A 24,352-nucleotide genomic window follows, 5' to 3' on the forward strand; every position below is an offset into this window, starting at 1 on the left:
CTCCAGCTGTGGTCATGCAGATACGTGGGACAGTAGCCAGGGCTAGTTGGGCAGGGCGGAGGTCTCCTGTGGGCATATGGAATGCGAGGCGGCAGTTGAGGTACACAGGTCCCACATCATTTAGGACTTTGTAGGCGTGTGTGAGGAGCTTGAAGGTGATTCTTTTGCTGGCCGGGAACCAGTGGAGGTCTCTTGGGTGGCTAGTGATGTGGCTGCAGCGGAGGATGTTGAGGATGAGTCTGGCGGCTGCGTCCTGAATGTTCTGCAGTTTGAGAAGTTTCTGAGTGATGCCAACGTAGAGTGCGTTGCCGTAGTCGATTCTGCTGTTGACGAGTGTATGGGTGGTCTTCTTTCTGGATTCGGTGGGGATCCAGTTGAAGATATTTTGGAGCCGGCATAGCATGTGGAAGTAGAATGATGAGATGGAGTTGTTGTTCTAGCAGCTCATGGTGAGCGAGGAGTTCAGGATGATGCAGATGTTCTGTGCGTGGGTGTGGGCGAAGTTCCAAGTGCTGCGGGCCACCAGGAGTCGTCGCAGACAGAGGGGAAGGAGCCGATGAAGAGGATTTCGGTCTTCTCTGAGATGACCTTGAGGTAGCTGTATTTCATCCAGGCGGCAACAGCCTTCATCCCATCGTGAAAGTTATTCTTGGCGACTGCTTGTTCATTGGTGAGTGAGAGAATCAGCTGGGGCACTCCACAGCTGATCTCTGTGGGTTCCGAGAGGAACAGGGGTAGTTAGACTCTCTGTTTTCGGCCGGTGAGGAAGGACTGGATCCATTCCAGGGCTTTGTCACGGATGCTGGCAACGTGGAGTCTTATGCATAGGGTGGTGTAAGAGTCGGTATCGAAGGCGGCCGGGATGTGCAGGAGGATGAGGGCTGCAGTTTTGCCTCTGTCGAGGAGGGTGTGGACGTCGTCTGTGGTGGCAAGGAGGGGGATCTTGGTGCTGTGGTTGCTTCGGAAGTCGGATTGGGAGAGGTCTAGGATGTGGTTTGCGGTAATGAACTCGGAGACTTGGGCATTGATAGCCTGCTCGATGACCTTGGCCAGGATGCGGAGAAGCAAGATGGGTCTGAAGTTCTTGAGGTCCGTCGCGTGGACAGAGTGTTTTATCAGCATATTATCATGTTTCCAGTCTTCCGGGAAGGTGGCGGAGTTGATGGAGCAGGGAATCTGAATCATCAATGTATCAATGTAGAAAAAACAAAACATTTGAGTCAGTTATGTTCAGCTGGCTGAAGGGTAATGTCCAAATGGATCTGTGCATTAATACAAACATTTAAGGGTAATTTTCAGCTGCTCGCTTACATGGAAGCAGCAGTATATTGGCATGTACCACATGTCCACTGAAGTGTCTGGGCTCCCAAGTTTTATTGGCTATTTTCAGAAGCAGACATTTAGGTAAAATAGTTACTGTAGTTTCATAAGGTTGTGTTAGCGGCGCACGGTATGAAAGTGAAGAGAAACAAGGCTCCTGGAATGAGAGGGGGTCTGAGAGGCATCGTAGGCCAGAGCGAGGAAGAGGGTTGTGGCAGGGTTCAGGCCCCAGGAGACAAGTGTCCTTGAGTAGGAACCATTGGAAAACATCAAACCCTAGAGGCAGAAAGGACTGTGGCAGTGATGTCAGACTTGGCAAGTACCAGCCCTGGCAGAGTGTCTGGAATGTGACAAATCAGAACTGTAATTTCATAAGTTAAAAGATTATTTAGGGTATGGTACATGAGTTAATTCACTTACAAAATTACAACGATAGAAATTAGATTATTCACTTAAATCTTTATTGAAAAGTTCAGAAATCAGACTCCACAACAATGTTGTATAAAAAGCATAACCTGCACAAAAGCTAAATGAAATTGATTGGGCTTTTAATCAACGTCCCCTCTAATGGTGCAAGTTACAATACTAATATGCTGGCAGTACTCAAGAAGAGGAGGTACCTAAGGCACATTGGTCAGTCTAAGATGGCCCTGGGTATCCAGGGTGCTTCACATTAATATTGGTCAACCAACCACCTTCTGTTTCGAAGCAGACCTTCTCGCGATATACTAACTTTCAAATAGTCGGAGAAGGTCAATGTAGTGGCCATGTGAGTACAGCCCTTCCAGAAGCCAGAATTCAAGAGGGCAGAGCTGGCGACAAAATGTAATGAAGTGTGGAGGACGTGCCACAAAAACATGGCTACAATCGCCCGGTGGTCTGTGTCCACCCACCTGAAAGTGACTTCAGTGGGTCTACACCTCTGCTTGAGGTTGATGACTAAAGACAGGAGTGGAGCTAGTATTATAGAAGTTTAAGTCATAAAAAAAATGACTTCAAACTGTCCCAAGTAACATCAACACGTCCAGAATCAGAAATGAAAGTGCATCACTCATGCTATGCTTCAGGGGAGGACCTGGCCTTGTCCTCCATGCATCCGTCGATTCCAGTAGACCCACCAGTGATCAGATCCACCAGTGATCCTTTCCACCAGCACCTTTTTGGTCTCCTACTCAATCACACACGCTTGGTGGCTCCTTTCCAGCCACAGATGCCGGGCACTTCCTGTCCTGCTCCTGGGCACAGTAGGGGGATCCTCATGTGACGTCATCCCTCACTTATCCCAAGGTCCTTCGTTTGTGGTCCCCAGGACTTAGCCCTCTTGGAATACCATGGGCTGACATGGGCACATGATAGGTTCAGCACCAAGGTCATCACAGAGGACTAGTAGTGCCTGTGTTTGATAGCAAAGCATCTGTGTGTGATCTGGTTTGGGTTACTAGTGCATAGAAGGCCAGGCGTGCATGTACCGTCCAGCTCTCAGTGCCATGCTCAGGTTCTATTCCTTTGTGGTCAGACCGGTTGTGTGTTTTAAAAGGCATTCTAGTGTCTCTTGGCACCATCAACGTCCTGTGACTGTCGTTCGAGGCAGGGCATAGAGGGCTTGTTGTGAAGGTACTTTTTCTGATGTGGACGTGCCATCTCCTCTCAGTTGATCCCTATGACCACTTCATACTTGGTCCAAGTTCCATTGAGAATGGGGCGGTCGATGAAGAGAGCCCACGGGGTGGCTGGAGCACCCATCAGCTCCAGGAGGGTGATGTTATTGGGGCGACTGGCTGCCAAGAGGGTAGCGGGCACAAAGAGGGTCTGCTGGGGACCTTTGGCTGGCCAGTAACGCCCAAGGTTAAATCCGTTAATCCACACCTGGCCCTGTTAGAAAGAGAACCATGGGGAACAGATTAGGATACAGAGGTCAGAGGTCTTCAAAGCACAGCAATCAATACGAAGGGACACAACAACACCATCTTCAGAATAAACATAACTGAATTAAGTCAGAGGGCCTGCAAGAAGATATCCAATCAGTGAAACACACTGCATGACTAACAACCGAATGAAACCAGTGGGGACACGGGAAGGCAGCTGAACACTGACACACACTGTATGACTAACAACTGAATGAATATGCGGTTCGCCCAGGTACGAGTAGCTGTCATTGATGGAGGTGTACTGAGGCACAATTTACTTACCTTCGGTAATGATATATCTGTAAGAAAAGTAGTTAGTATTAGATTCCTTACCTTAGACTATCCCCAGGCTGGACCCCGAAAATTTTGCGTAGCTGTACCCCTGCTCGTCGGTAGGCGTCGTCTGCGGCTCCGCGTTAGTCATCGGCGGCGCCGGGATGATGTCGTCGGAGTACTTAGACGCCGCCCTCGCGCGCTGAAGTCAGTTCTTATACACAGCTTTTCCACGTCAGAAACGCAGAGCCATGATAAAAACCAACACTGGTGCCATAAAAACTAGGGCTCTGAAAGGGGATGACCTTAACCTTAGATATCGGTTCGCAGAAAGGGGAGGATGGGTGGGGCGGTAAGGAATCTAATACTAACTACTGTTTCTTACAGATATATCGTTACAGAAGGTAAGTAACTTGTGCATCTGAAAGAACAACAACAACAAAGGGGTTTATAAAGCGCTTGGTGACGCCATCACGGCGTGTCCCCGCGCTGTGGAAAAGAAGTCAGGTGCATAGAAGGGAGTTACAGGGAAAACAGGTGAGTTTTTAATCTTTTCCTAAAGGCAGTCTCCGAATCCGCTATTCTGATCTCCATAGGGAGAGCAACGAAACAGGTTAGTATTAGATTCCTTACCTTAGAATAGATACCCCAGCAATACCAACCCGGTGGTGGGTCTGCGAACCAATGATCACACCAGAAAGTCCTGGAGAACGGAACGGCCGAAAAAGCCATCTCTCCGAACTTGGCTGTCCAGGCAGTAGTGTTTTGCGAACGTGTGCCGCGAGGCCCACATAGCTGCCTGACAGATGTCCTGCAAGGGGACTCCCCGACCCAGGGCAGTAGTAGCCGCCGTGGCCCGAGTGGAATGGGCATGTAGCCCCACAGGAGGCTCCTTCTTAGCCAGAGAGTAACAAGCCTTGATGCACAAGACGACCCATTGAGAAATGGTCCATTTGTGCACGGCCCGTTCCTTCTTAGCGCCCACGTAACCAACAAAGAGTTGGTCATCCACCCGGAACTGGCGTGTGCGATCCAGATAATATGAGAGCACACGTTTTGGGTCCAGACGGTGGAGCCTCTCTTCCTCTTTCGAGGGATGCGGAGGCGGAAAGAAGGTGGGCAAGGTGATGGACTGCCCGATGTGGAAGGCTGTGACTACCTTGGGCAGGAAAGAGGGTCGCGTCCGCAACACAACTTTGTCCGGATGGACAGAAAGGAAGGGAGGTTGAGAAGAAAGAGCCTGGAATTCACTCACTCGCCTAGCAGAGGTGATGGCAATCAGGAATGCAGTCTTAAGAGTAAGGAGATGAAGAGGACAGTTATGAAGTGGCTCGAAGGGGAGTACATCAGATAAGTCAGAACAAGGTTCAAGTCCCACTGAAGCATCGTGAAAGGAACAGGAGGAAACAAAGTGATGCCCTTCAAAAACCTATTTAAAACCGGGGACTTGAAAGGAGAGGGCTGATCATGGAGCCTTAAAAAGGCGGAAATGGCAGAGAGGTACCCCTTTAGAGTGCCCAGAGCAGAGCCCTGCTGGGCAAGAGAAAGAAGAAAGAGGAGAACCTCTGAAAAGAGGGGCAGAAATGGGATTCACAGCTGTGCACCATGCCACACATTTTTTCAACCTGCAGGCGTATACCGATTTTGTGGAGGGACGCCTGGCTGCCAGAATCACATTACAGACTTCAGGAGGCAAGTCAAATGGCCTCAACTGCCGCCGCTGAATCTCCACGCATGTAAGTGGAGACTGGACAGGTTTGGGTGGAGGACCGTCTCCTGCTGCTGCGACAGAAGGTCCTCCTGAAGAGGCAGACGAATCGGGGGATCGACTGACATGCTGAGTAGCTCGGGATACCAGTATCTTCGTTCCCAGTTCGGAGCCACAAGCATGACTTGGGCCCGGTCGCGCCTGATCTTCTTCAGCACTCTGGACATAAGTGGTATAGGCGGAAAGGCGTACAACAGACCGCAACTCCACTCGCGACGAAAAGCGTCTCCGAGCGAGTGCCGCCTTGGATATTCCAACGCACAGAACTGATGACATTACGCGTTCTCTTATGTGGCGAATAGATCTAACCAAGGCTCTCCCCACTGCTGAAAGAGGCCTTGCGCCACGTCCGAGTTCAGACGCCATTCGTAATCCATCATGCAACGAAGGCCGAGTTTGTCCGCCCTGGCGTTCAGGGAACCTGCAAGGTGTTGAACCACCAGGGTCATGCCCTAATGTTCCAGCCACTGCCAGAGGTGCAGAGCCTCCTGGCAAAGGGTCCACGACCCCAACCCGCCCTGTTTGTTGCAGTACCACATGGTGGTGGTGTTGTCCGTGAACACCTGCACTACACTCCCCCAGACAGAGGGGAGGAATGCCTTCAGTGCAAGCCGGATCGCCCGCAGCTCCAGAAGGTTAATGTGGAGCCGGGACTCCCCTGGAGACCAGAGGCCTCTGATCTCCGTCTCTCCCATGTGGCCCCCCCAGCCCTGGAGGGATGCATCCATCACAACTACGTGCTCCGGTTGGGGTAGGGAGAGGGATCTGCCGCTGACCCAATCGTGGTCCGTGAGCCACCACTGCAACTGTCTTGCAGTGCCCTCCGAGATCAAGACATGGTCGGACAAGTTGCCCTGATGCTGGGCCCACTGAAACTTCAGGTCCCACTGCAGAGCCCGCATCCCCCACCTGGCGTGATGCACCAGAAGGATGCAAGAGGCCTTCAGCCTCAGAAGCCACAGCGTCAACCTGACCGAGACTCAGGATAAAGGCTGAAAGATCAGAATCAGAGCCTGAATATCTCAAACCCGCTGTTCGGGAGGATAAACCCGAAACTGCGCCAAGTTTAGAACCGCTCCGATGAAGAGGAGCTTCTGAGAGGGATACAGGTGCGACTTCGGCACATTGATGGAGAACCCCAGCAGGTGCAGGAGGTCGGCCGTAGTCTGGAGGTGGCTGGCGACTGTCTGGGGCAAGCCCGCCTTCAACAACCAGTCGTCGAGGTAGGGGAAGACTGAAACCCCTAACCTGCGGAGATAAGCTGCGACCACCGCCATCACTTTCGTGAACACCCGTGGGGCGCTGGTAAGGCCGAAGGGGAGCACGGTAAACTGAAAGTGCTTGTGGCCTACTGTGAACCGCAGATAACGCCGGTAGGCCGGCAGGACGGCCATGTGGAAATAGGCATCCTGCAAGTCCAACGCTACCATCCAGTATCCTGGGTCTAGGGCAGCTAAGACCTGAGCCAAAGTCAGCATCTTGAACTTCTCCTTCCGGAGGAAGCCGTTGATGTTCCGGAGGTCCAAGATGGGGCATAGGCCCCCTTTGCCCTTCTTGGGAACCAGAAAGTTGTGGGAGTAACAACCACACCCTACTTCTGGCCCAGGAACGCGCTCGATGGCCCCCTTGGCCAAGAGGGCCATAACTTCCTCTTGCAGAAGTTGCAAGTGATCCCCCGACACGCGGTGGTACTGCGGTGGCATGGCTGGAGGGGTCGCCTCGAAGGGGAGGGATTAGCCCCTTCGGACGATTTGCAGCACCCACCTGTCCGATGTGATGGAGTGCCAGTGGAGGAGGTGATGGCAAACCTTACCCCCCACTGGCGTCAAATGGGCCTGAAAGCTCGGACTAGGAAGGTTTTGAGGCGGATGCTGCGGGGATGGATGTGGACTGGTCGCTCCGTTGTCCCCTGTTACGGCGGCAATGGTAACCATGTCCGCCACCGCGCTGAATGTTAGTCTGCGGCCCGTGGCTGGCAGGACATGTGGGTGGACCCCTTCCGTGGCCACGAAAGGAGCGCTGGGCAGAAGATTGCTCAGCACGGGCCGACAGGCCCAAGGACTTGGCCGTAGCCCTGGAGTCCTTAAAGCGTTCCAGCGTATGATCTGCCTTGCCACCGAAGAGGTAGCTGCCATCGAACGGCATGTCCATAAGGGTGTTTTGGACATCGGCCGAAAAGTTGGCGCACCTCAGCCAGGTGTGGCGGCGAACCGCCACAGACGTGGAAATTGCTCTTCTTAGCGAGTACCGCACTGCATCTCTTCCCTCCGCAAGGGCTTGAGCGCGTTTCGCCTGGGCTCCCTCCGGGCACTCAGGCAGCACGGCCGCAACCGTATCCCACAGAGAGTGGGTGTAAAGGCCCAAGAGGCACGCAGTGTTGACTGACCGCAACCCCAAACTAAGGGAGGAGAACATCTTCTTTCCGAACTGTTCATACCTCTTGGATTCCCGATCTGGTGGTGCCGTCGGGAATGCGGATTGGGAGGTAGAGGCCAGGATAACCAGACTCTCGGGGGTGGGGTGGGTGGACAAGAAACTAGGGTCACCCGGAGCTGGGCGGTGGCGCCTAGCGACGTTCCTATCTACAGGAGGGCCTGTAGTGGGCCTGGACCAAGTGTCCCAACAGGAAGTCTGTGAGAGCCTCATTAAATGGCAGGAGCTTATCTGCGGTTTAAGGACCTCTGTGAGGATGTTGGACCTCACTGTTGCGACGGGGACCTCAAGAGCCAAGGCCTTGGCTGCCCTCATCAGCACCACAGTATAAGTTGCCTCCCCTCTGTAGCCACGGTAGGAGGAGAGACAAAACCAGTGTCTGGGAAGGTATCCAGGTCACTGGCTTCCCCTAGTTCCTGGGTCCAGTCTTCATATGACTGGCACTCACGTGCCAGGGGGTCCTCAAACGCCCCCCCAGTCTCCCACGTCGTCCATGTCCTCATATTCAGGAATAAAGGATGGACCCAGATCCTCGAAGAATTGCTCCTCGGCGGGCGTCGAATGCGGCGTCGAGCGACGCCGCTCTGACGCCAGATCTGGATCGACGTTTGGACCAGGGACGTGGTCGTCCGAGGACGGCGCCGGGGGTGACATCCTAGGGGTCGACGCCGGCAGGGTCGTAAGGTCGACCAGCGGCGACCCGAATCCGGAACCGGATCCAGTGGGGCCTTGTGGCGTCGGGACCGAAGTCGCCGACGGCGCTGGGGCCGAAGCACCCGACGGCCCCGGGGCTGAAGCACCCGGCCCACTTGGGCTCCCAGTCGGGTCCGCTGGGCCCGAAGGCACTTTGGAACCCGACAGAGGAGAGAGCGACCTCATGGCCATGAGGAAGGAGTCTATCTCCTCCAGCGACGCGTTCTGCCCAGGGACCGTTCCCACCTAGCCTTCGACGTCAAACCCCGGCAGTCGGGGCACGACTTGTCATCGTGGTCGGGCCCCAGGCAATGTAGGCACCGGCGGTGGGGGTCGGTAAACGACATCAGTTGCAGTCGGCACAGGGCTTGAACCTGGGCATCCCTACCGGCACCGATGGAGTCGTAGACTCGAAACAGATCCAAAAAGGATCGAAAAAGCTTAGTCAAAAAGTGACTGAAGGGTACCACTTTCTCCGGACCTGCGCTTGCTGGCGCGGAAAAAAGAAGAACTGACTTCAGCGTGCGAGGGCGGCGTCTAAGTACTTCGAATAAATCATCCCTCTGCCAACGACGCCGATGACGGACGTGGAGCCGCAGACGACGCCTACCGACGCGCAGGGGTACTGCTACGCAAAATTTTCCGGATCCAGTCTGACGCCTGGGGATATTCTAAGGTAAGGAATCGAATACTAACCTGTTTCTTTCAGATCCAAGGTTACTACAAGCCCCTCCACCCTGGCAGTCCATGAGGCATAGTGTTGCCAAAACGGAAATACTACGAGTCTGATTTCAACCGTATGCATTTAATTTTGGTGCTCACACATTAGGTGTGCGTCTGTTCTTTATTATATTATTTCTTTAGTATAGGATTGTTTTTCTCACTAAGTGGTATGCATGGGGCTGGTCCCCATGTGATCCTGAAGAAGAGGTTTAGGGGACACCTCGAAACATGACAACCACATACTAGGGATAGTATACACATAACAGTTACAATTCTAACCTACTATTAACCCCTTTTTATCCATACCAACTAGGAGCAGAAATAAATTAATCGCTCACCAGCTAGGCATTTTTAGCATCACCATCACCGCTCCCCCCAACAGTGTAATACACATTTTTTCACAAAGAATGCTCCTACGTAGTTCCGCATGTTGCAGCACGCCCCAGACACTAGCTGTCTGGGATGGCCCCAATGATGAAGCATGTCACCAAGGGGCAACCCTTGGTGAGTGAGGGGACTCAAGAAGAGAATGTTCTCTTCTTTGATTTGGCGCGTTTTGCACATTTAGCGGAAGCCCTTCCCTTTGGTTAGGTTCTCTGATCTGTCATTTACAGATTCGTAAATAGCAACTGAATGAAACCAGGAGGCCACAGGAAGGCACCTGAACAATGAAACACACTGTATAACTAACAACCAAATGAAACCAGAGAGCCAGGGGAAGACACATGAACACTGACTGACTTAACAACAGACTGAAACCAGGGGGACATAGGAAGGCACCTGAACAATGAAACACACTGCACGACTAACAACAATATGAAACCTGGGGGACACAGGAAGGCATATGAACACTGACACACACTGTATGACTAACAACCGGATTAAACCAGGGGGACACAGGAAGGCACCTGAACAAGGAAACACACTGGATAAATAACAACCACATGAAACCAGAGGGCCAGGGGAAGACACATGAACACTGACTGACTTAACAACAGACTAAAACCAGGGGGACATAGGAAGGCACCTGAACAATGAAACACACTGCATGACTAACAACAGTATGAAGCCAGGGGGACACAGGAAGGTGCACCAGTGAATATTAGAACATCATTCACAGCACAAACTATATTATTCACAGAAAGAATCCTACCACATCTGAACACCCACAGGCATTTAAACTAAACATGACAGCACTGATTATATCATCACCAAACATGTTAATTACAAGATGGCACCAACAGCCCAGAATGCACTCATCCTCCACATCACAGGCTAAAAAAACCTACAGCAAAATGAACCAAGAATTAAAAATAAATATAGGCAATACCAGTAGGTCTGGCTGATACCGGATACTGCAGACACTCTTGACTCATATATGCATTGTTTCACTCATCCTTGCACTCCTGCATCCATTCCTCCACCGACTGACTCGCTCTTGCATTCAACCATCCTGTTCACAATAAAACACACTCACTCACTCACACATCACACACTCTCCAGGATCATACAAGCTAAATTAAAAGAATAAAAGTATAAACTATGAAAAATGCTGCAGCTTAAATCTGAGGGGCAAATGCCTGCAATACAAAATTAGGACAAAATTAACATCGCAGCAGACGGTCATCTGTAAATGATATTTTTCATAGTGTTTCATTGCTGTACTGAACCAAGATTATTGCTATTACTTCTCATCTTAGTGGCCATCTTGGAATGATAAAACAGTGATACACTGAGGACAATACCATTCAAAGATGGCCACCTGATCTAGAAGCAGTGCCTGTGTGGGGGATGTGGTGCACTGCAGATGAATTGGCTAAAAGTGGGCTCCCAGGTAGCATTGCCTGGTGTGTAGACAGAAGTATAAAAAAAAGTAAATGAAAACAGAAGGATGTGCCTGAGATGAAGAGCACTCCATTTCAGGTGAGGCACATAGGTCATAAGGCGAAATTCTGTCACTCACAAAGCACAGAGTCAATCGCTGAAGTACACCCCTGAACAAGTGTCTAAACCCAGGGTTTATTTAGGGGCGGTAGGAGGGACCGACCCCACAACTTTTGCGAGGTATGGTGCTCTATGAGCATCCATGTAACAAAGTACCTGTACGCCGGCTTTAACGGTGTAAAAGCAATTCACCATGGAAAGCCAGTTGGTTTTAACATATGCTCTTCACGATAAAAAAGTAAGGCCTCTGCCTTTGTTGTAACTTTTAATAATAATCAACAAAGGCTTATGCCAAGTGAACAAACTTTACCCAAAGAACCAATCACGCCTATACTCCTGACAATCCTTTCTATAGGCTTGTCACTGTTCCCTACTCAGGCTTAGTGTTGCCAGTAAACATTCCCACAAGGCAGCCACAAGCTGCACAGCCATAAAACTATAAATATACACAAAAATATATTTGGCAAAAAATGTACCATCTCTCTCGAGAGGTGTTAACACAATTTATCACAGTACAAATCTATTCTGAGAGCTTGTCAGAGGGTAATCAGATAATCAGTGACATTCCCTTTCATGATAAAACCTCTTTAAAGGCATGAGCACTGTGATACCAATCCACTCTTGAAGGCCTATTGGCTTTATCATCTGCTCCTTAGAATCAATATTTCAGTTCTATTGCCATGTTTAGTTACTTTTCTTAACAGAGCAGATAATGTCATCTGACTTTACATTTCCTAATGAGCCAATCAGGCCTTGATCAATGGCCTGTCACCAACTCCGGGCAACTGTCCTGAGGATAAGCTTTCCCGAAGGGCAAACCAGGCCTTTTCAGAGGAAGCACACACCTTCCAGTTCAGCCAATCAAAATATTGTAAAGAGGTGAATCAACACGTGGGTGGAGCCAAAGCCCACCAGAGCTGGTTCCTAAAGCTCTTTTTCTGGTGATCACATACCGTCAGGTGACAGGTGTGCTGTTAAGCCAGACCTAACACCCTCTGCAGTTCATACCCAGCTCAGTCACATGCCCAGCTGAAGGAGTCTTGTGTGGTGTTTGGGGTTCAACACTCTTTGAAGCATAGAAATCAATGCAGTATTGCAACAGAAAGAGAACCCTACAAAGATCTGCACCAGCACAGAAGAAGGCCCTAACAACCTCTGAATCTGCCCCCCCCCCCCCAAAGCAGGGCAGGAGGAGGCCACATCACCCGGGCACCACAAACATGGCTGCATCCCAGACCTGGACCAGTAATATGCAAGAGACACAAAGTGACCCCAACATGCTTGCGATGCCCCAAAAGACATACGAACCAAAAACAAGCTCAGCTCAATGAAGCTACAAGACTGCCAGGCAATAAGTGACCCTGGTACCAAAGAGACACCGTGACAATCTCTGCACCCCCAATGCTGCCCTCTGGACCCCTGACACTATCGAAGGGCGAACAGCACTGAAGGCAAGTCCTAGTAATCTTTGTATTTGCTTTGCTCACCCTAAGTTGGCAGGGGATGCCCAGACTTGGTTCTCTTGCTCACTTTGCCACTGGATTAAAGCTAGCCTGGCTGATGAGGGGTGTTACCCTGAAACCGGTCCCAGGATGCTTGTTTCCAGTCCAGGGAAGACATGGCTTGGCAGTTCAGGCTGGACTGTTCCCATTGGGCACAAGGCCAAGACTGATCTGAACTGAAGTGGCGAAGTGAGCGAAAGAATGATGATGGATTCAACCCAGATCTGTGACTTGGGGTGAGTGTCTGAAAAGTCAGCACCCCGTCCATCATCTCCTTGTGTTTTCGTTCTTGCCCCATAGGCATGACTGGTGTACCCTCATGCTGCCTGCTTGTGGTATGATTGTTGCTGCCTTTGGTATGAGGAGGTGGGGTCTGGGAATGTGGACTTGGAGCCTGCTCTATACTGTTGTCTCTGAAAGGAGCCCCGAGGGAATGGGATCAAGAGGGGACCCGTGGCTTTTGCAGTGTTGGTGTGTGTGATTTTGTTTTTAACATAAGATTTTATTGAGGAGAAAAGCAGAGTCAAAAAATCAGTCACCAGTGTTACAGTATTTGTAGGACAAAACAGGGAGCAAGCAAAGCATAAATCAGCCCAAAATTTGACTTATGGGACCAGCACGGGACATAGCCAGTTCAGACGTAGGAGAATAACAGAGTTCGCCACGGTATCTATTCCAATGTCCCCACTTCGTGTCCCACTTCCTAGGGCAGCCTCTAGTTTTGTTTACAGTTTTCTCAGCAATCATGCAGCGGTCCATCTCAGCCACCCAGCCCACCACCAACGGCCCGCCCGGGGAGCCCCACTTCATTGCAATGGAACGTTTAGCCAACAGAAAACCCAGCGCCGCCCACTGAAGTTCTAGGTCTGTTCAAGTCAGTAGCCCCCCATATGCTGAGGACACATTCCCTAGGTGATGCTAGGAGAGGCTTACCCAGGGACCTACTCATCTTTCGGACTGCACCACTCCAGAACTGTTGCACCACCGGACAGTCCCATAGGATGTGATAGAAGGTGCCAGGCAGGCCACATCCCCGCAGGCACAGTGTATCAGGGTGTCTTCCAATTTTGGCCAAGGTAATAGCGGACATATAAGCCCTGTGTAAAACCTTCAATTGGATCAGTATGAACCTATGACAGATAGCCGATTCTCTAGGGGACATTAGGGCTGAGCGCCACTCCTCCTCCTCTAAGGGACCCAGGTCTACCTCCCACTTGGTCCGCAATGACTGAAATGGATCTTTCGATAGGTGTAGGAGATGGCTTTCTCAGGGAGGGGTTCGGATAGTAACCTATCTTCAAGGGGGGAGGTCGCAGGTATGGAAGTGAGGTCCGGGACGGTGGCCATAATGGCGTGTTTGATTTGCATATAACGGAAAGATTCTGTGAGTGCAAGGGAGTATTTGGCCTGGAGGTCACTAAATGTCAATAGTTTACCCTTATGAAGAAGGTCCACCACTTCCGAAATCCCTATAGTATCCCACTTGTCGAACCCCTGGAGGAAGCAAAGGGATCCCAGGCGCTGTGACGACCACAAGGGTGTTACCTTAGTGATCCTATCCGTCCATCCCAGACATTTGTTGGCCCTGTGCCATATTGCGACCGTGTGCGCTATGGGTCCGAGATACCTATTCTTATTCGGTTTGCTGTACAGGGCCCCCAGATACCCTTTCCGTCCAGTTTGACATTTATCGAGGAGGAAGGCCGGATTCAGGGGCGAACCATGAATCCAGCGGTTAACAGCCACCAATTGCGACGCCCAATAATAGAGGCGGAGGTTGGGTAAGGCTATGCCTCCATCATACCAACATTTTTTTTTTTTTTTTTTGAAGTTTTCAAGACAAGTTACAACCAATTCGAACAAACCTTCCAACCCCCCCACCCACCTCCCGCCAGTGGACTGTCAGTTTAGCGTGGTATCAAACACCCATCTGCGTTTTTTCCCAAGAGTTACACAGCCATTTAGCCAACAACCCTGTCAATAGGGCAGGCGGCGTTGTAAGACCACAGTTACATTTACCCGTTCTAATCTGAAATCGCAAGGAGGCTAACTTTTCCTGTTCCATGACCAGGCCCAAGACTCTGGAAAAAACACTTGACATCCCGCATGAATCAGGTATTACGCACTCTCCCCCTGGGACTCCTGTGGCTCTGTATCCATGTCTTTGTCTGCGTTAGCCGTCAAATAGGTTTGGTAAAGCCCCCAAAAGTTCTTAGGTCTGCTGGAGGGGGGTAAGAGTTCGCTATAGATCTCGGATTGTGTGCTGCAGTACATCATATCATGTGCCCATCTTTTAGGGGTTGGCTTCGGTCCCCTCATCCAACAGCATGCCACTACTCTGCTCGCGATCAGGAGCCCCATGTCAACTAGTCTGCGGACTGCTTTCGGCAACTTCTTGGTATACCCTATCAGGGCCATTGCCGGGTCAGGGGAAATTACAATCTTAGTGATATTACTCAGTTCTGCAAAGATTTTGACCCAAAAATCACTTATTCCTGGGCAAGTCCATGCCAGGTGTAGGAAATCAGCGTTAGGCGAATGACACCTCACACTCCGCAGTGGGTCTAAGGCCATATCTAAAGAGTCTGGCCGGAGTATAATATATCTAGTTGAGAAATTTGAAGTGGACCAGCCTGTGTCGTCCGTTTAGGGAGATTCTTCGGGTGTTAGAGCAGCAGTATGTCCAAGTGTCATCGTCCAGTGTCATTTGTAAATCTACTTGCCAGGCTAGTCTCGCCTTAGTGTATGTGTTTTCCCTATGTGATTGTGATAGAGTGTAAAGGTGAGTCAGTAATTTCTGTGAGGTTGTGGCCTTAATGACATACGTGAGTTCCTTTACCTTTGGCGGCTCTGCCAAGTCTCCCTCCAGTAGTTCTAAACTGGCATGACGTACTCTGAAATAGTGGAATCTCGTCAGCAGAGAAGGGTCTTCCCGGTCAGCTCGTGCCTGCTCCCAAGTTTTTACCACCCCGTCCTCAAACAGGTCTCCTGTGGTCTCGATACCAAGTGTCCGCATAGCTTCTAGCGTGCCCTTCTCGCGCAGTGGGGGGAGCCAACTCTCTGCAGGAGGTTACTCCACGCACGGTTCATAGCTGCAAGTGTATCTAGGACTCCCGTGCAGCAGTAATATCGGTGGTTTCAAATATCGTGAGTGGGAGGGCAAGCGGACCAGCGAACAAGGTCTCCATCTTTACATGTGGTATGTCTTTGTGTCCGTGCACCCAAGTATGGAGGTGCGCCGCCTGTGCCACCCTATAGTATAGTTCTAGGTCTGGACCTCCTAGGCCTCCCATGCTGTATGGTAGTGTAAGGAGCGACCATTTCGCCCTTGGTTGTCCGCCCGCCCATGCTAGCCTAGTCAGCTCTTGTTGTAGTCTTTGGAAGAATGTTTTGGGGAGCACCATCGGGATGGACGTGAATAGGAACAGGAATCTGGGGGGCACGACCATCTTCATAATGGCTATCCGCCCAATAAGGGAAAGCGGGAGTTTGCACCATGCAGTCACGTCGTCCTCCAGCTTGCCTCCATCATACCAACCCTGAAAAAGTCTACAAAGGGCAATACGGGCAGCCCCACCGTCCCACAACAAGAGACGTAGCTCACTCTCCACAGTGCGGAAGTAGGAGTCTGTTACTAGGAAGGGGCAGTTCTGCAAAACATATAGGAAGCGCAGGAGCACTAGCATTTTGAACAATGCCGCTCTGCCTGGGAGGGAGAGCGGGAGGGACCGCCAGTGGGAAACGTCACTGTTGAGTCTATGTAAAGGACCCAACAGGTTGCGATCATAGAATACTTTAGGGTCGGGCGTGATATGGACACCGAGGTATTGAAAGCCCTCAGTGGCCACTGCAATGGAAAACCCCCGGGGTTGGCGGGGCGGGGCCATGGAGCATGTATAGCGTGGATTTGGTCCAATTAATCGAATACCCCGAGTATTTCCCAAAATTGGTTAGAACATGGAATAAGCTGTTTACAGAGGATCAGGAGGTAGACACATATATCAGGATGCCGTCAGCATATAGAGAAATTTTGTCCGTTATGTCTTCAGTCCAGGAGAGGCCTCTGATGGAGATGTCAGTATGGACCCAGTGGGCTAGAGATTCAAGGGTGAGGGCGAACAACAGCAGAGACAAGGGGCATCCCTGTCTGGTTCCCCTGTGGAGGGGAAACCGCCGAGACGTGTGGTTGTTGACCCGCACTTGGCCCCAGAGGTCTGTATAGAGGAGTCGCACCCAACCAATGAAATGGGGTCCGAAACCAAAACGGATCAGGACCTCTAAGAGATAGGGCCATTCAATCGAGTTGAATGCCATTGTGGCATCGAGGGACAAGATGGCCGCGTCCTGTTGTATAATTGATTGACGACTCATTTTTTTTTTTTTTTTAAATATATTTTTATTGCAGGAATTAGTAAATCGTTACAATATCGACCAGCATTGTATCACGAGCAATATCAACATAGTATAACCCTCTGGCCCCCCACCGTAAGTTTCGTACACAGCCATCCGGCCCACAGCCCTGGGGTCGGGCGGCGAGATGCAATGGGGGCTCAGCAGGATGCTTGAGCTGGTCCGGATGATCCGCTGTCCGTCATCTGCTTTTCCAAACAAGCCTAGAAACCCAAAAGAAAACCCCCACCCTCAAAATACTACTAACCAAAAGAAACCCCACCCACCCCCGCCACCAGCGCCTGGGAGCTACCGCCACAGGATCTGCCATGGGACCCACGGGGAAAGCAATAGGACTAACAGTGCAAACGTTTACCGGGACTCAGGGCGAGTCGCTTCTTCATCTTCAGAGTCGCTGGGGGCACAATAATCCCTGAGGGCCTGCACTAACATTTCCCACTCCAACGCGGCCTCCTGCGCCTTCTCATTACGCTGCCTCCAAGCTAGTTGATATCTCAGCGCGCTCTCCCCCGCCGCCCACTTCAAAAGCTCACTGTGCCATCTGCTGCCTGTCGGACCAACTCGTGCCTTCCAGTTCCTGGTCACCTCTCGTTTAGCAAGGAGGAGCCCTAGGTCGATAAATTTACTAGAAATTTTATTCCTGGGGGTATGGGGGAACCAGTGCAGGAGCCCCACCGCCGCATCAAATGATAAGGATCTCCCCGTTACCTCCTCCAGGGTCTTCTCTACTTCCTGCCAGTAAGATGACAATCCCGGACAGGCCCATAGCATATGTAGGAGATCCGCCTCCTGAGCTGGGCACCTAGGGCATTCCGCCGAATTCGTGGCAAAATACCGCCTAATTTTCACTGGGGTCAGGTACGCTCTGTGGAGAACGTAATAGTGGACCAGCTGGAAACGGGCGTTACGTGTGCCCTTCCAGGCTCGTCTCACCAACTGGGCCCAGGTCGTCTCCGGGATCTCCCTGCCAATGTCCTCCTCCCAGCGGTTTCTCAGAGTGGTAAGGGGAGCCAACCCTTCGTTAATCAACCTGCCGTAAAGGCAAGTGACCGCCTTCACCGTGCCCGCAGCCATCATCACGTACTGGCACACCTGAGATAAGGGGGGTTCCTCCTGTCCGCTCTTCCAGTGTGCCTGGATTGCTCGGACAATGGCCGAGTGCAGCAGAAAATCACCACGGGGGATCTCGAATCGGTCGATAAGATCCTGGAAGGACAAGAGTGCTCCGTCCTCGTACAGATCCCCAACCAGCTGTAAGCCGGCATCCTCCCAGGCCGCCAAACGTGACCAATCCCCTCCATGGGGGAGGGCCGTCAGCATCCCCAACGGTATTTCAGGTGCATATGGTGTTCTCAGTTGGCCTCGGGCGTGAGCCCGATTCCAACACAGGCGGATAGTCCGCTCCTCCATCGACAAATCCCGCAGGGCCAAACGTTGTCGCAGCACTATAAAGGAGAGAACATGCCTGGCCATGCCCGTTCCCCTCCTGTCTTCCGGGCCCCGGAATTCCCTGGCGATCTCCTGGGTGAAGGTCTGGAGCTGCGCAGCCAGATAATACTTTTCAAAGTCCGGCACCGCGAGCCCCCCCTCGTCTTTCGGCCTCATCAGGGTTTTGAGGGCTACCCGCCGGCGGCCCGACCCCCAGAGGAATCCGACCACCATAGAGCGTAACAGTCGAAACGTGGCCGGTGGAACCCAGATCGGTAGAGTCCGAAAGTAATATAATAGCCGGGGAAGCGCCACCATTTTAAGCAGGGCGATCCGTCCCGCCACCGAAAGCGGCAGCGTGGCCCAAAAGTCCATGCAGCCTCGAAGTGCTCGAGTGCTGCGGGCAATGTTCCCATCCAGGAGGTCGGGTTGATCGTGATAGACGAACACCCCAAGGTACTTAAAGCAGTCAGGTTCCCATCGAATCTCCCTAGTTAGGGTAGGGGCGGGAGTACCTTTGCGTACCGGAAAGAGACAGGTCTTGGACCAGTTCACTCGGAGGCCCGAAACCTCCCCAAACTCTGTGAGCGCCACCGCCGCTCCACGTAAAGCGTCGAGCGGGTCCTCTAGGAAGAGCAACAGGTCGTCCGCATACAGCGAAACATAATGCGGGCCCGCAGGCGTCCACAAGCCCGTATAGTGGGCTCCCGACCGAAGGTGCAGCGCGAGTGGCTCCACCGCTAGCGCAAAGAGAAGTGGGGACAGTGAACACCCTTGCCGCGTGCCTCGTTCTACCGGATACTGTGAGGAAATCAGTGGGCCCGCCCGGACCCTGGCTGATGCAGAGGCATAGAGAACCGCGGTCCACCTGACAAAGCCCTCCCCGAGGCCGAATCTCCGCAGCACCGTACAGAGGTAGTCCCACTCCAGGCTATCAAAAGCCTTCTCTAGGTCTACCGACAAGACGACCGGGGACGGGGCATCCACAAATGGTTCCCCCAGCAAACGGAACAGCCTGCGAATATTCATAGTCGTGTTTCGCCGTGGGATGAAACCAGCTTGGTCTTCATGCACTAGGGAACTCATGTGTCCCAGCAGCCTCGAGGCCAAGATGCTGCTCAGTATTTTATAGTCCACCGTCAACATTGATAGGGGGCGGTAAGACCCCGGGTCGGACGAGTCTCGACCCGGTTTGAGGAGAGGAACCACCAGCGCCTCACACATCGAGCTCGGGAGTCGCCCCAGCCTCTTCGCCTCCCTGTAGACCACCAACAATCGAGGGGCTAGGAGATCAGCGTAAGCTGCATAAAACTCCACGGGTAGGCCGCCCAGGCCCGGGGTCTTGTTTCTCGCCATCCGTTTAATGGCCCCGCGGATCTCCCCCAATTCAATGTCGGACCCCAGGGCCTTCGCCACTTCTTGCTCCACTACGCGGAGCTCCAGTGGACGTAGATAATTATCGAGCCGGGCAGGGTCTCGTGCGGAGCGACTGCGGTACAAACGTTCATAATAATGCCGGAAGCAACTAAGAATCTCCGGTTGGGTGTGTACCTCGGTGCCGTCTGTCTCACGCATACTTGTCGTCAATTGGGACTGGCGCGTAGGGTTGGCCAACCATGCCAGCAGCGCGCTCGATCTGTCCCCCTCTGCGATGGATCGGACCGTATATGCTTTATAATCAAAACAGCGAAGCCGTTCGACCTCCGCCGCTACCTTTTCCCTCGCCTCCGACGTTCGTACCTGCAATTCCGGGTGTCCAGGGCGGCGAATTTCAAGCTCGCGGAGTTGCTGGTCCGCTGCATCTAAGTCAGCCAGGATAACACGCCTCATACCCACTTTCTTAGAAATACAGTAACCCCTCACCACTACCTTAAAAGCGTCCCATTCTAACGCTCGTGTACTCGCGGTGCCGCCGTTGGACACAAAATATTCCAATACCTTGTCTCCCAGGTCCGCTCTGAAAACACTGTCCTCAAGAATCTCGGGTCGCAGCTTCCAAGTGGGCACCGCCGGCGCCCCGGGGAACCAACGAAGGTCCAGCAGGAGTGGGTTATGATCCGAAATGGTTCTGGACAAGTACTCAGATCGGACCGCTGCCGAAACCAGTTCGGGCGACCCAAGAAGGGCATCCAGTCGGACATGCAACTCATGCAGGCCCGAGAAGTATGAATAATCCCTAGATGCGGGGTGATGCGCCCTCCAGATGTCCGTCAAACCCCATCGGGTCTGCCAATCCTGACGACCCTTAGCCGTGCGACGAACCGGAGAATCGGGAAGTGGTGGATGGGAGCGGTCAATATCCACGTCCACTACGGAGTTGAAGTCTCCCCCAAGCAGAAGGGGCCCGGATAAAAAGTGGGCCAACGAGCCCGATAACCTGGAGAGGAAGGCAGTCTGGTCCACATTAGGAGCGTACACACAATAAAAACATTCAAGTCCCTCCCTCCTAGAGTGCCCGAGATGGCCACGTAACGTCCCTCTGGATCTATCACTGTTCTCGTGACTTGGAAGGGGACCCCCGCTCTGATCCATATTAGCGCCCCTCTGGCATACGCGGAGTACGACGTGGAAAAGACCTGCCCCCTCCATCTACGCTGTAGCGCCACCCCTTCCGCCCTGGTCAGATGAGTTTCCTGCAACAGCGCCATTTGCACTCCCCTACGCACTAAATAAGCGTGGACTTTGTGGCGCCTGGACATAGTATGAAGCCCCCTTACGTTCCAAGTAACACATTTCAAGTTAGCAACATCAGCCATTGTCCCATATTGTTCTCGCACAGTTTCCCCGTCCGGGCTCCCGCAGAGAAAAGATATCATCCATCCCAGCACTGATGGCGGCCATTTTCCCCAACCAAAACCAAACAACCCAAGAACAAACCGAACTCTCATCCACCCACCCCAGAACAGGACCCAAACTGCACCATCCAGATCCCATCCAAACCTCGCCTTCCCTCAACCCAATAACCCCTACTACTCCTACGGTCGCCACCGTAGGAAGGCCTTAAGGGCCAGGTGCGGGCCGGGCGGAGGCAGTGGGCCCTCGACGCTCAGGCCACCAGGACTAACACAAGCCCTAAACAGTATCAAAAACCCCCTCGGGGCAGCAACAGGGGCACCCCACCCCTCCCACCCTCTTTGTCAGCAGCACTGGACGGCAACCGCCTCCCCCCTGCCGGGCCCCCACCCAAAATAAGGCAGCACACCCCGTTACCCTTGACCATCCAAAAGGTCCTCCACCGATTTCGGTGTGATCACCGGTGTATGGGCACTGTCAGTCACTGAGTCCTCCGATTCCGATGGTGCCTCCTCATCACCCGGGTTGTCTTCCTCCTCAATGGCTTTGTCCCGTGCACCAGACAACTCCGACAATACTTCCAACACTCCCCTCCGCTCCGACGAAGTCTCTGCAGTTGAGGGCCCACCCGTGCGGCCGCGGCGATTCCTGATCCTCCTGGACCGCCGTCTCTGTTCCGGCTCATCCGCCTGTTGGGACGAGGAGCCGAAGCCATCTTTCCCTGCCCTGTAAAGCTCGAGCCAGGCACAGACATCCTCCGGGGTGTCGAAGAACTGAGTTTTGTCATCGACAATGATGCGGAGCCTTGCAGGATAGAGGAGCGAGTACTGGATGCCCTCGCTCCTGGGCTCGCGCTTGACCGCCAGGAAGGAGAACCGCTTGCGTTGAGTCTCGTAGGTGTAATCCGGGAAGATGTTCACCTGACTGTTCGCCACCTTGAATGGACCATTATGCCTGGCGGCATTAAGGATTAAGTCCCTGTCCCGAAAGTGCAATAACCGCGCCACCACCGGTCTCGGGGCGCGTCCTTGTTGCGGTGGCCGCGCCGGGACTCTGTGGGCACGCTCCAGAGTGTAGAAGGAGGATAGCCCCTCCGGGGCCACCGTGTCACGGAGCCAGGTCTCCAAGTATGTCACCATGTCGCCATCCTCGATCTTTTCCGGGAGGCCCACTACACGGATGTTGTTACTTCTGTTGCGGCCTTCCGCATCCTCCGCCCTCTGCTCCAGGGTCGCAATTCGGGATAAGGCATCCTTCATCGTTGCAGCCAAGGTTCGCTGCGCCGGCTCCAAGGTTTTCACCGAGCTCTCCACTTCCTTGACCCGGTCTGACAATTTACCGTGGTCCGCTCTGAGGAGGCCTAGGCTCGTCGCCACCTGGGCAATGTCCTGTTGGAGGGCCGATCTCGTGGTCGCTATCGCCTCCAGGACGCGGTCGAACTGTTGTTGCATCGGTGCGCCATCAGAACTCTTTGGGTCCCCATGTTCCTCTTTGTCCTGGGCTTCCGAGTCCGAGGCAGTCGGGGTAGTCCCCTTGGTTCCTCTAGGTTTCCCCATGTCACCAGGGGCACTCCGTGAAGGTCCCGGAGTAGGCGTCTCCGGGTGCCGATGCCGACCACGACCCTCCCGGTTACTGGTCTTCAAATCAAGTACGGGAGACCTCCTTCTCCAGGGCCTGTGGAGACTTCTCCGCTTCGGCTCACGCCACCGCCACGGCGTCCGAGGGCACCGATGAGGGGGCGGAGACAACCGCCGCCGAGTCGGGCAGGCCCGCTCAGCCGCTAGAGACCCGGGGTGAGGGTCACCCACTCCACCGGACGACTTGTGGCGCCAAAGTGTCGCGCCTCCCATGGAAGTGGACTGGCCAGGAAAACGTAGCTAGGTGCGGTGCCGTGAGTTGGGCCACCGCCTGGATCACAGGGCGTCCGCTCCCGGGGTCCCCTATACCGTGGGCATCTGCCCAGTCACCCAGCCGAGTGCATACTCGTTGTAAAAAGTCCGATCCAATTGATATCTAGTGCACAGAGCAGCCGGGGATGGCAAAGCCGGGCGCAAGTCGCTGCTCGCGACGCTCCTCCGAGTCAATGGGTCCGACCAGGGGGACAAAGAAGTCCGGGCGCCATGTTGGGTCGCACTCCGCAACTCCGCAAACTTCGGTTTCACTCCGGATCAACTCTCGTCCGAGCCCCACCAGGGGCCCCGGCAGGTCTCCGTCGGTCCGCTCAGCAGAATGCGGGGTTTGGGGTGCCCCGCAGCCTCCGATTTACAGGATAATTCCGGGCTCAATCCCGGAGCCGAGCTCTCAGGCGACCATCGCCATCGGCGCCCAAGCCACGCCCCGCGCTGATTGACGACTCATGACATTATGAACTCTTCGTAGGTTCAACGCAGTGTTGCGACCCGGGAGAAAACTGGACTGGTCGTCATGTATTAGAGAGGGAAGCACCAACCGAAGGCGATTCGCCAATAGTTTAGCCAGGACTTTTGCCTCTGCGCTAATAAGGGAGATCGGCCTGTACGAGCTGCAGTCGGCGGGTGGCTTATTAGGCTTGAGAATGACCGCGATGGAGGCTAGTCTTTGATAAAGTGGGAGAATACCATTGTCAGGACTTTCCGTAAACATGCTCTGAAGATGGGGAACGATTACCGGGACCAAGCCCTTCAGAAATTCGATGGGGACCCCATCGGAGCCCATTGCCTTGCCGGAGTTAACAGCAAAGAGAGCCGCCGTGAGCTCATCTGCTGTGATGTCAGTGTCCAAGGCCTCTCTATCAACGTCCGAGACAACCGGAAGGCGCATCTCATCCAAAAGTTGTCTGGATTCCTCCGGCGTATAAACTGTGCCAGCAGTATAAACGCACTCCAGATGGTCCGCGAAAGCCTCCGCGATGTCTCGTGGATCTATAACCGAGGACCCATCTGGCCTAGTTATGGACGACACCCATCGGGACCCCTGTTCACGTCATTCCAGCCGCGCAAGCATTTTGCCCGTGCTTTCTCCAAACTCATACACCCGATGACGCGCCTGTGCCTTTTCCTGCGCTAGCGCTTTGTAGGCCAATTGTTGGGTATGAAGCCGGCGAGCAGTGTCGTCCGAGGGGGCTGCGTTATGGGTCGCCTCGAGGCGGATGAGGTTGGATTCAGCCTGAAGAATCTGCT

The 24,352-nt window shown here is 53.1% G+C and overlaps 1 protein-coding gene across 3 annotated transcripts in view; it reads right to left on the minus strand.

The window, feature by feature from the left end:
* Positions 1 to 1,770: 1,770 nt before the first annotated feature.
* Positions 1,771 to 24,352, minus strand: part of GLB1L (galactosidase beta 1 like) — a 415,681-nt gene continuing 393,099 nt past the window's right edge. For all 3 annotated transcript variants that reach the window (XM_086954375.1, XM_086954374.1, XM_086954377.1), the window contains exon 17: positions 1,771 to 3,192. In XM_086954375.1, the coding sequence (XP_086810501.1) occupies positions 2,968 to 3,192 (225 nt within the window). In that variant the 3' untranslated portion in view covers positions 1,771 to 2,967. The remainder of the gene's footprint in view (positions 3,193 to 24,352) is intronic.

This window comes from Lissotriton vulgaris, chromosome 2_1 (genome assembly GCF_964263255.1).
Source record: "Lissotriton vulgaris chromosome 2_1, aLisVul1.2, whole genome shotgun sequence".
NCBI classification, from domain to species: Eukaryota; Metazoa; Chordata; class Amphibia; order Caudata; family Salamandridae; genus Lissotriton; species Lissotriton vulgaris.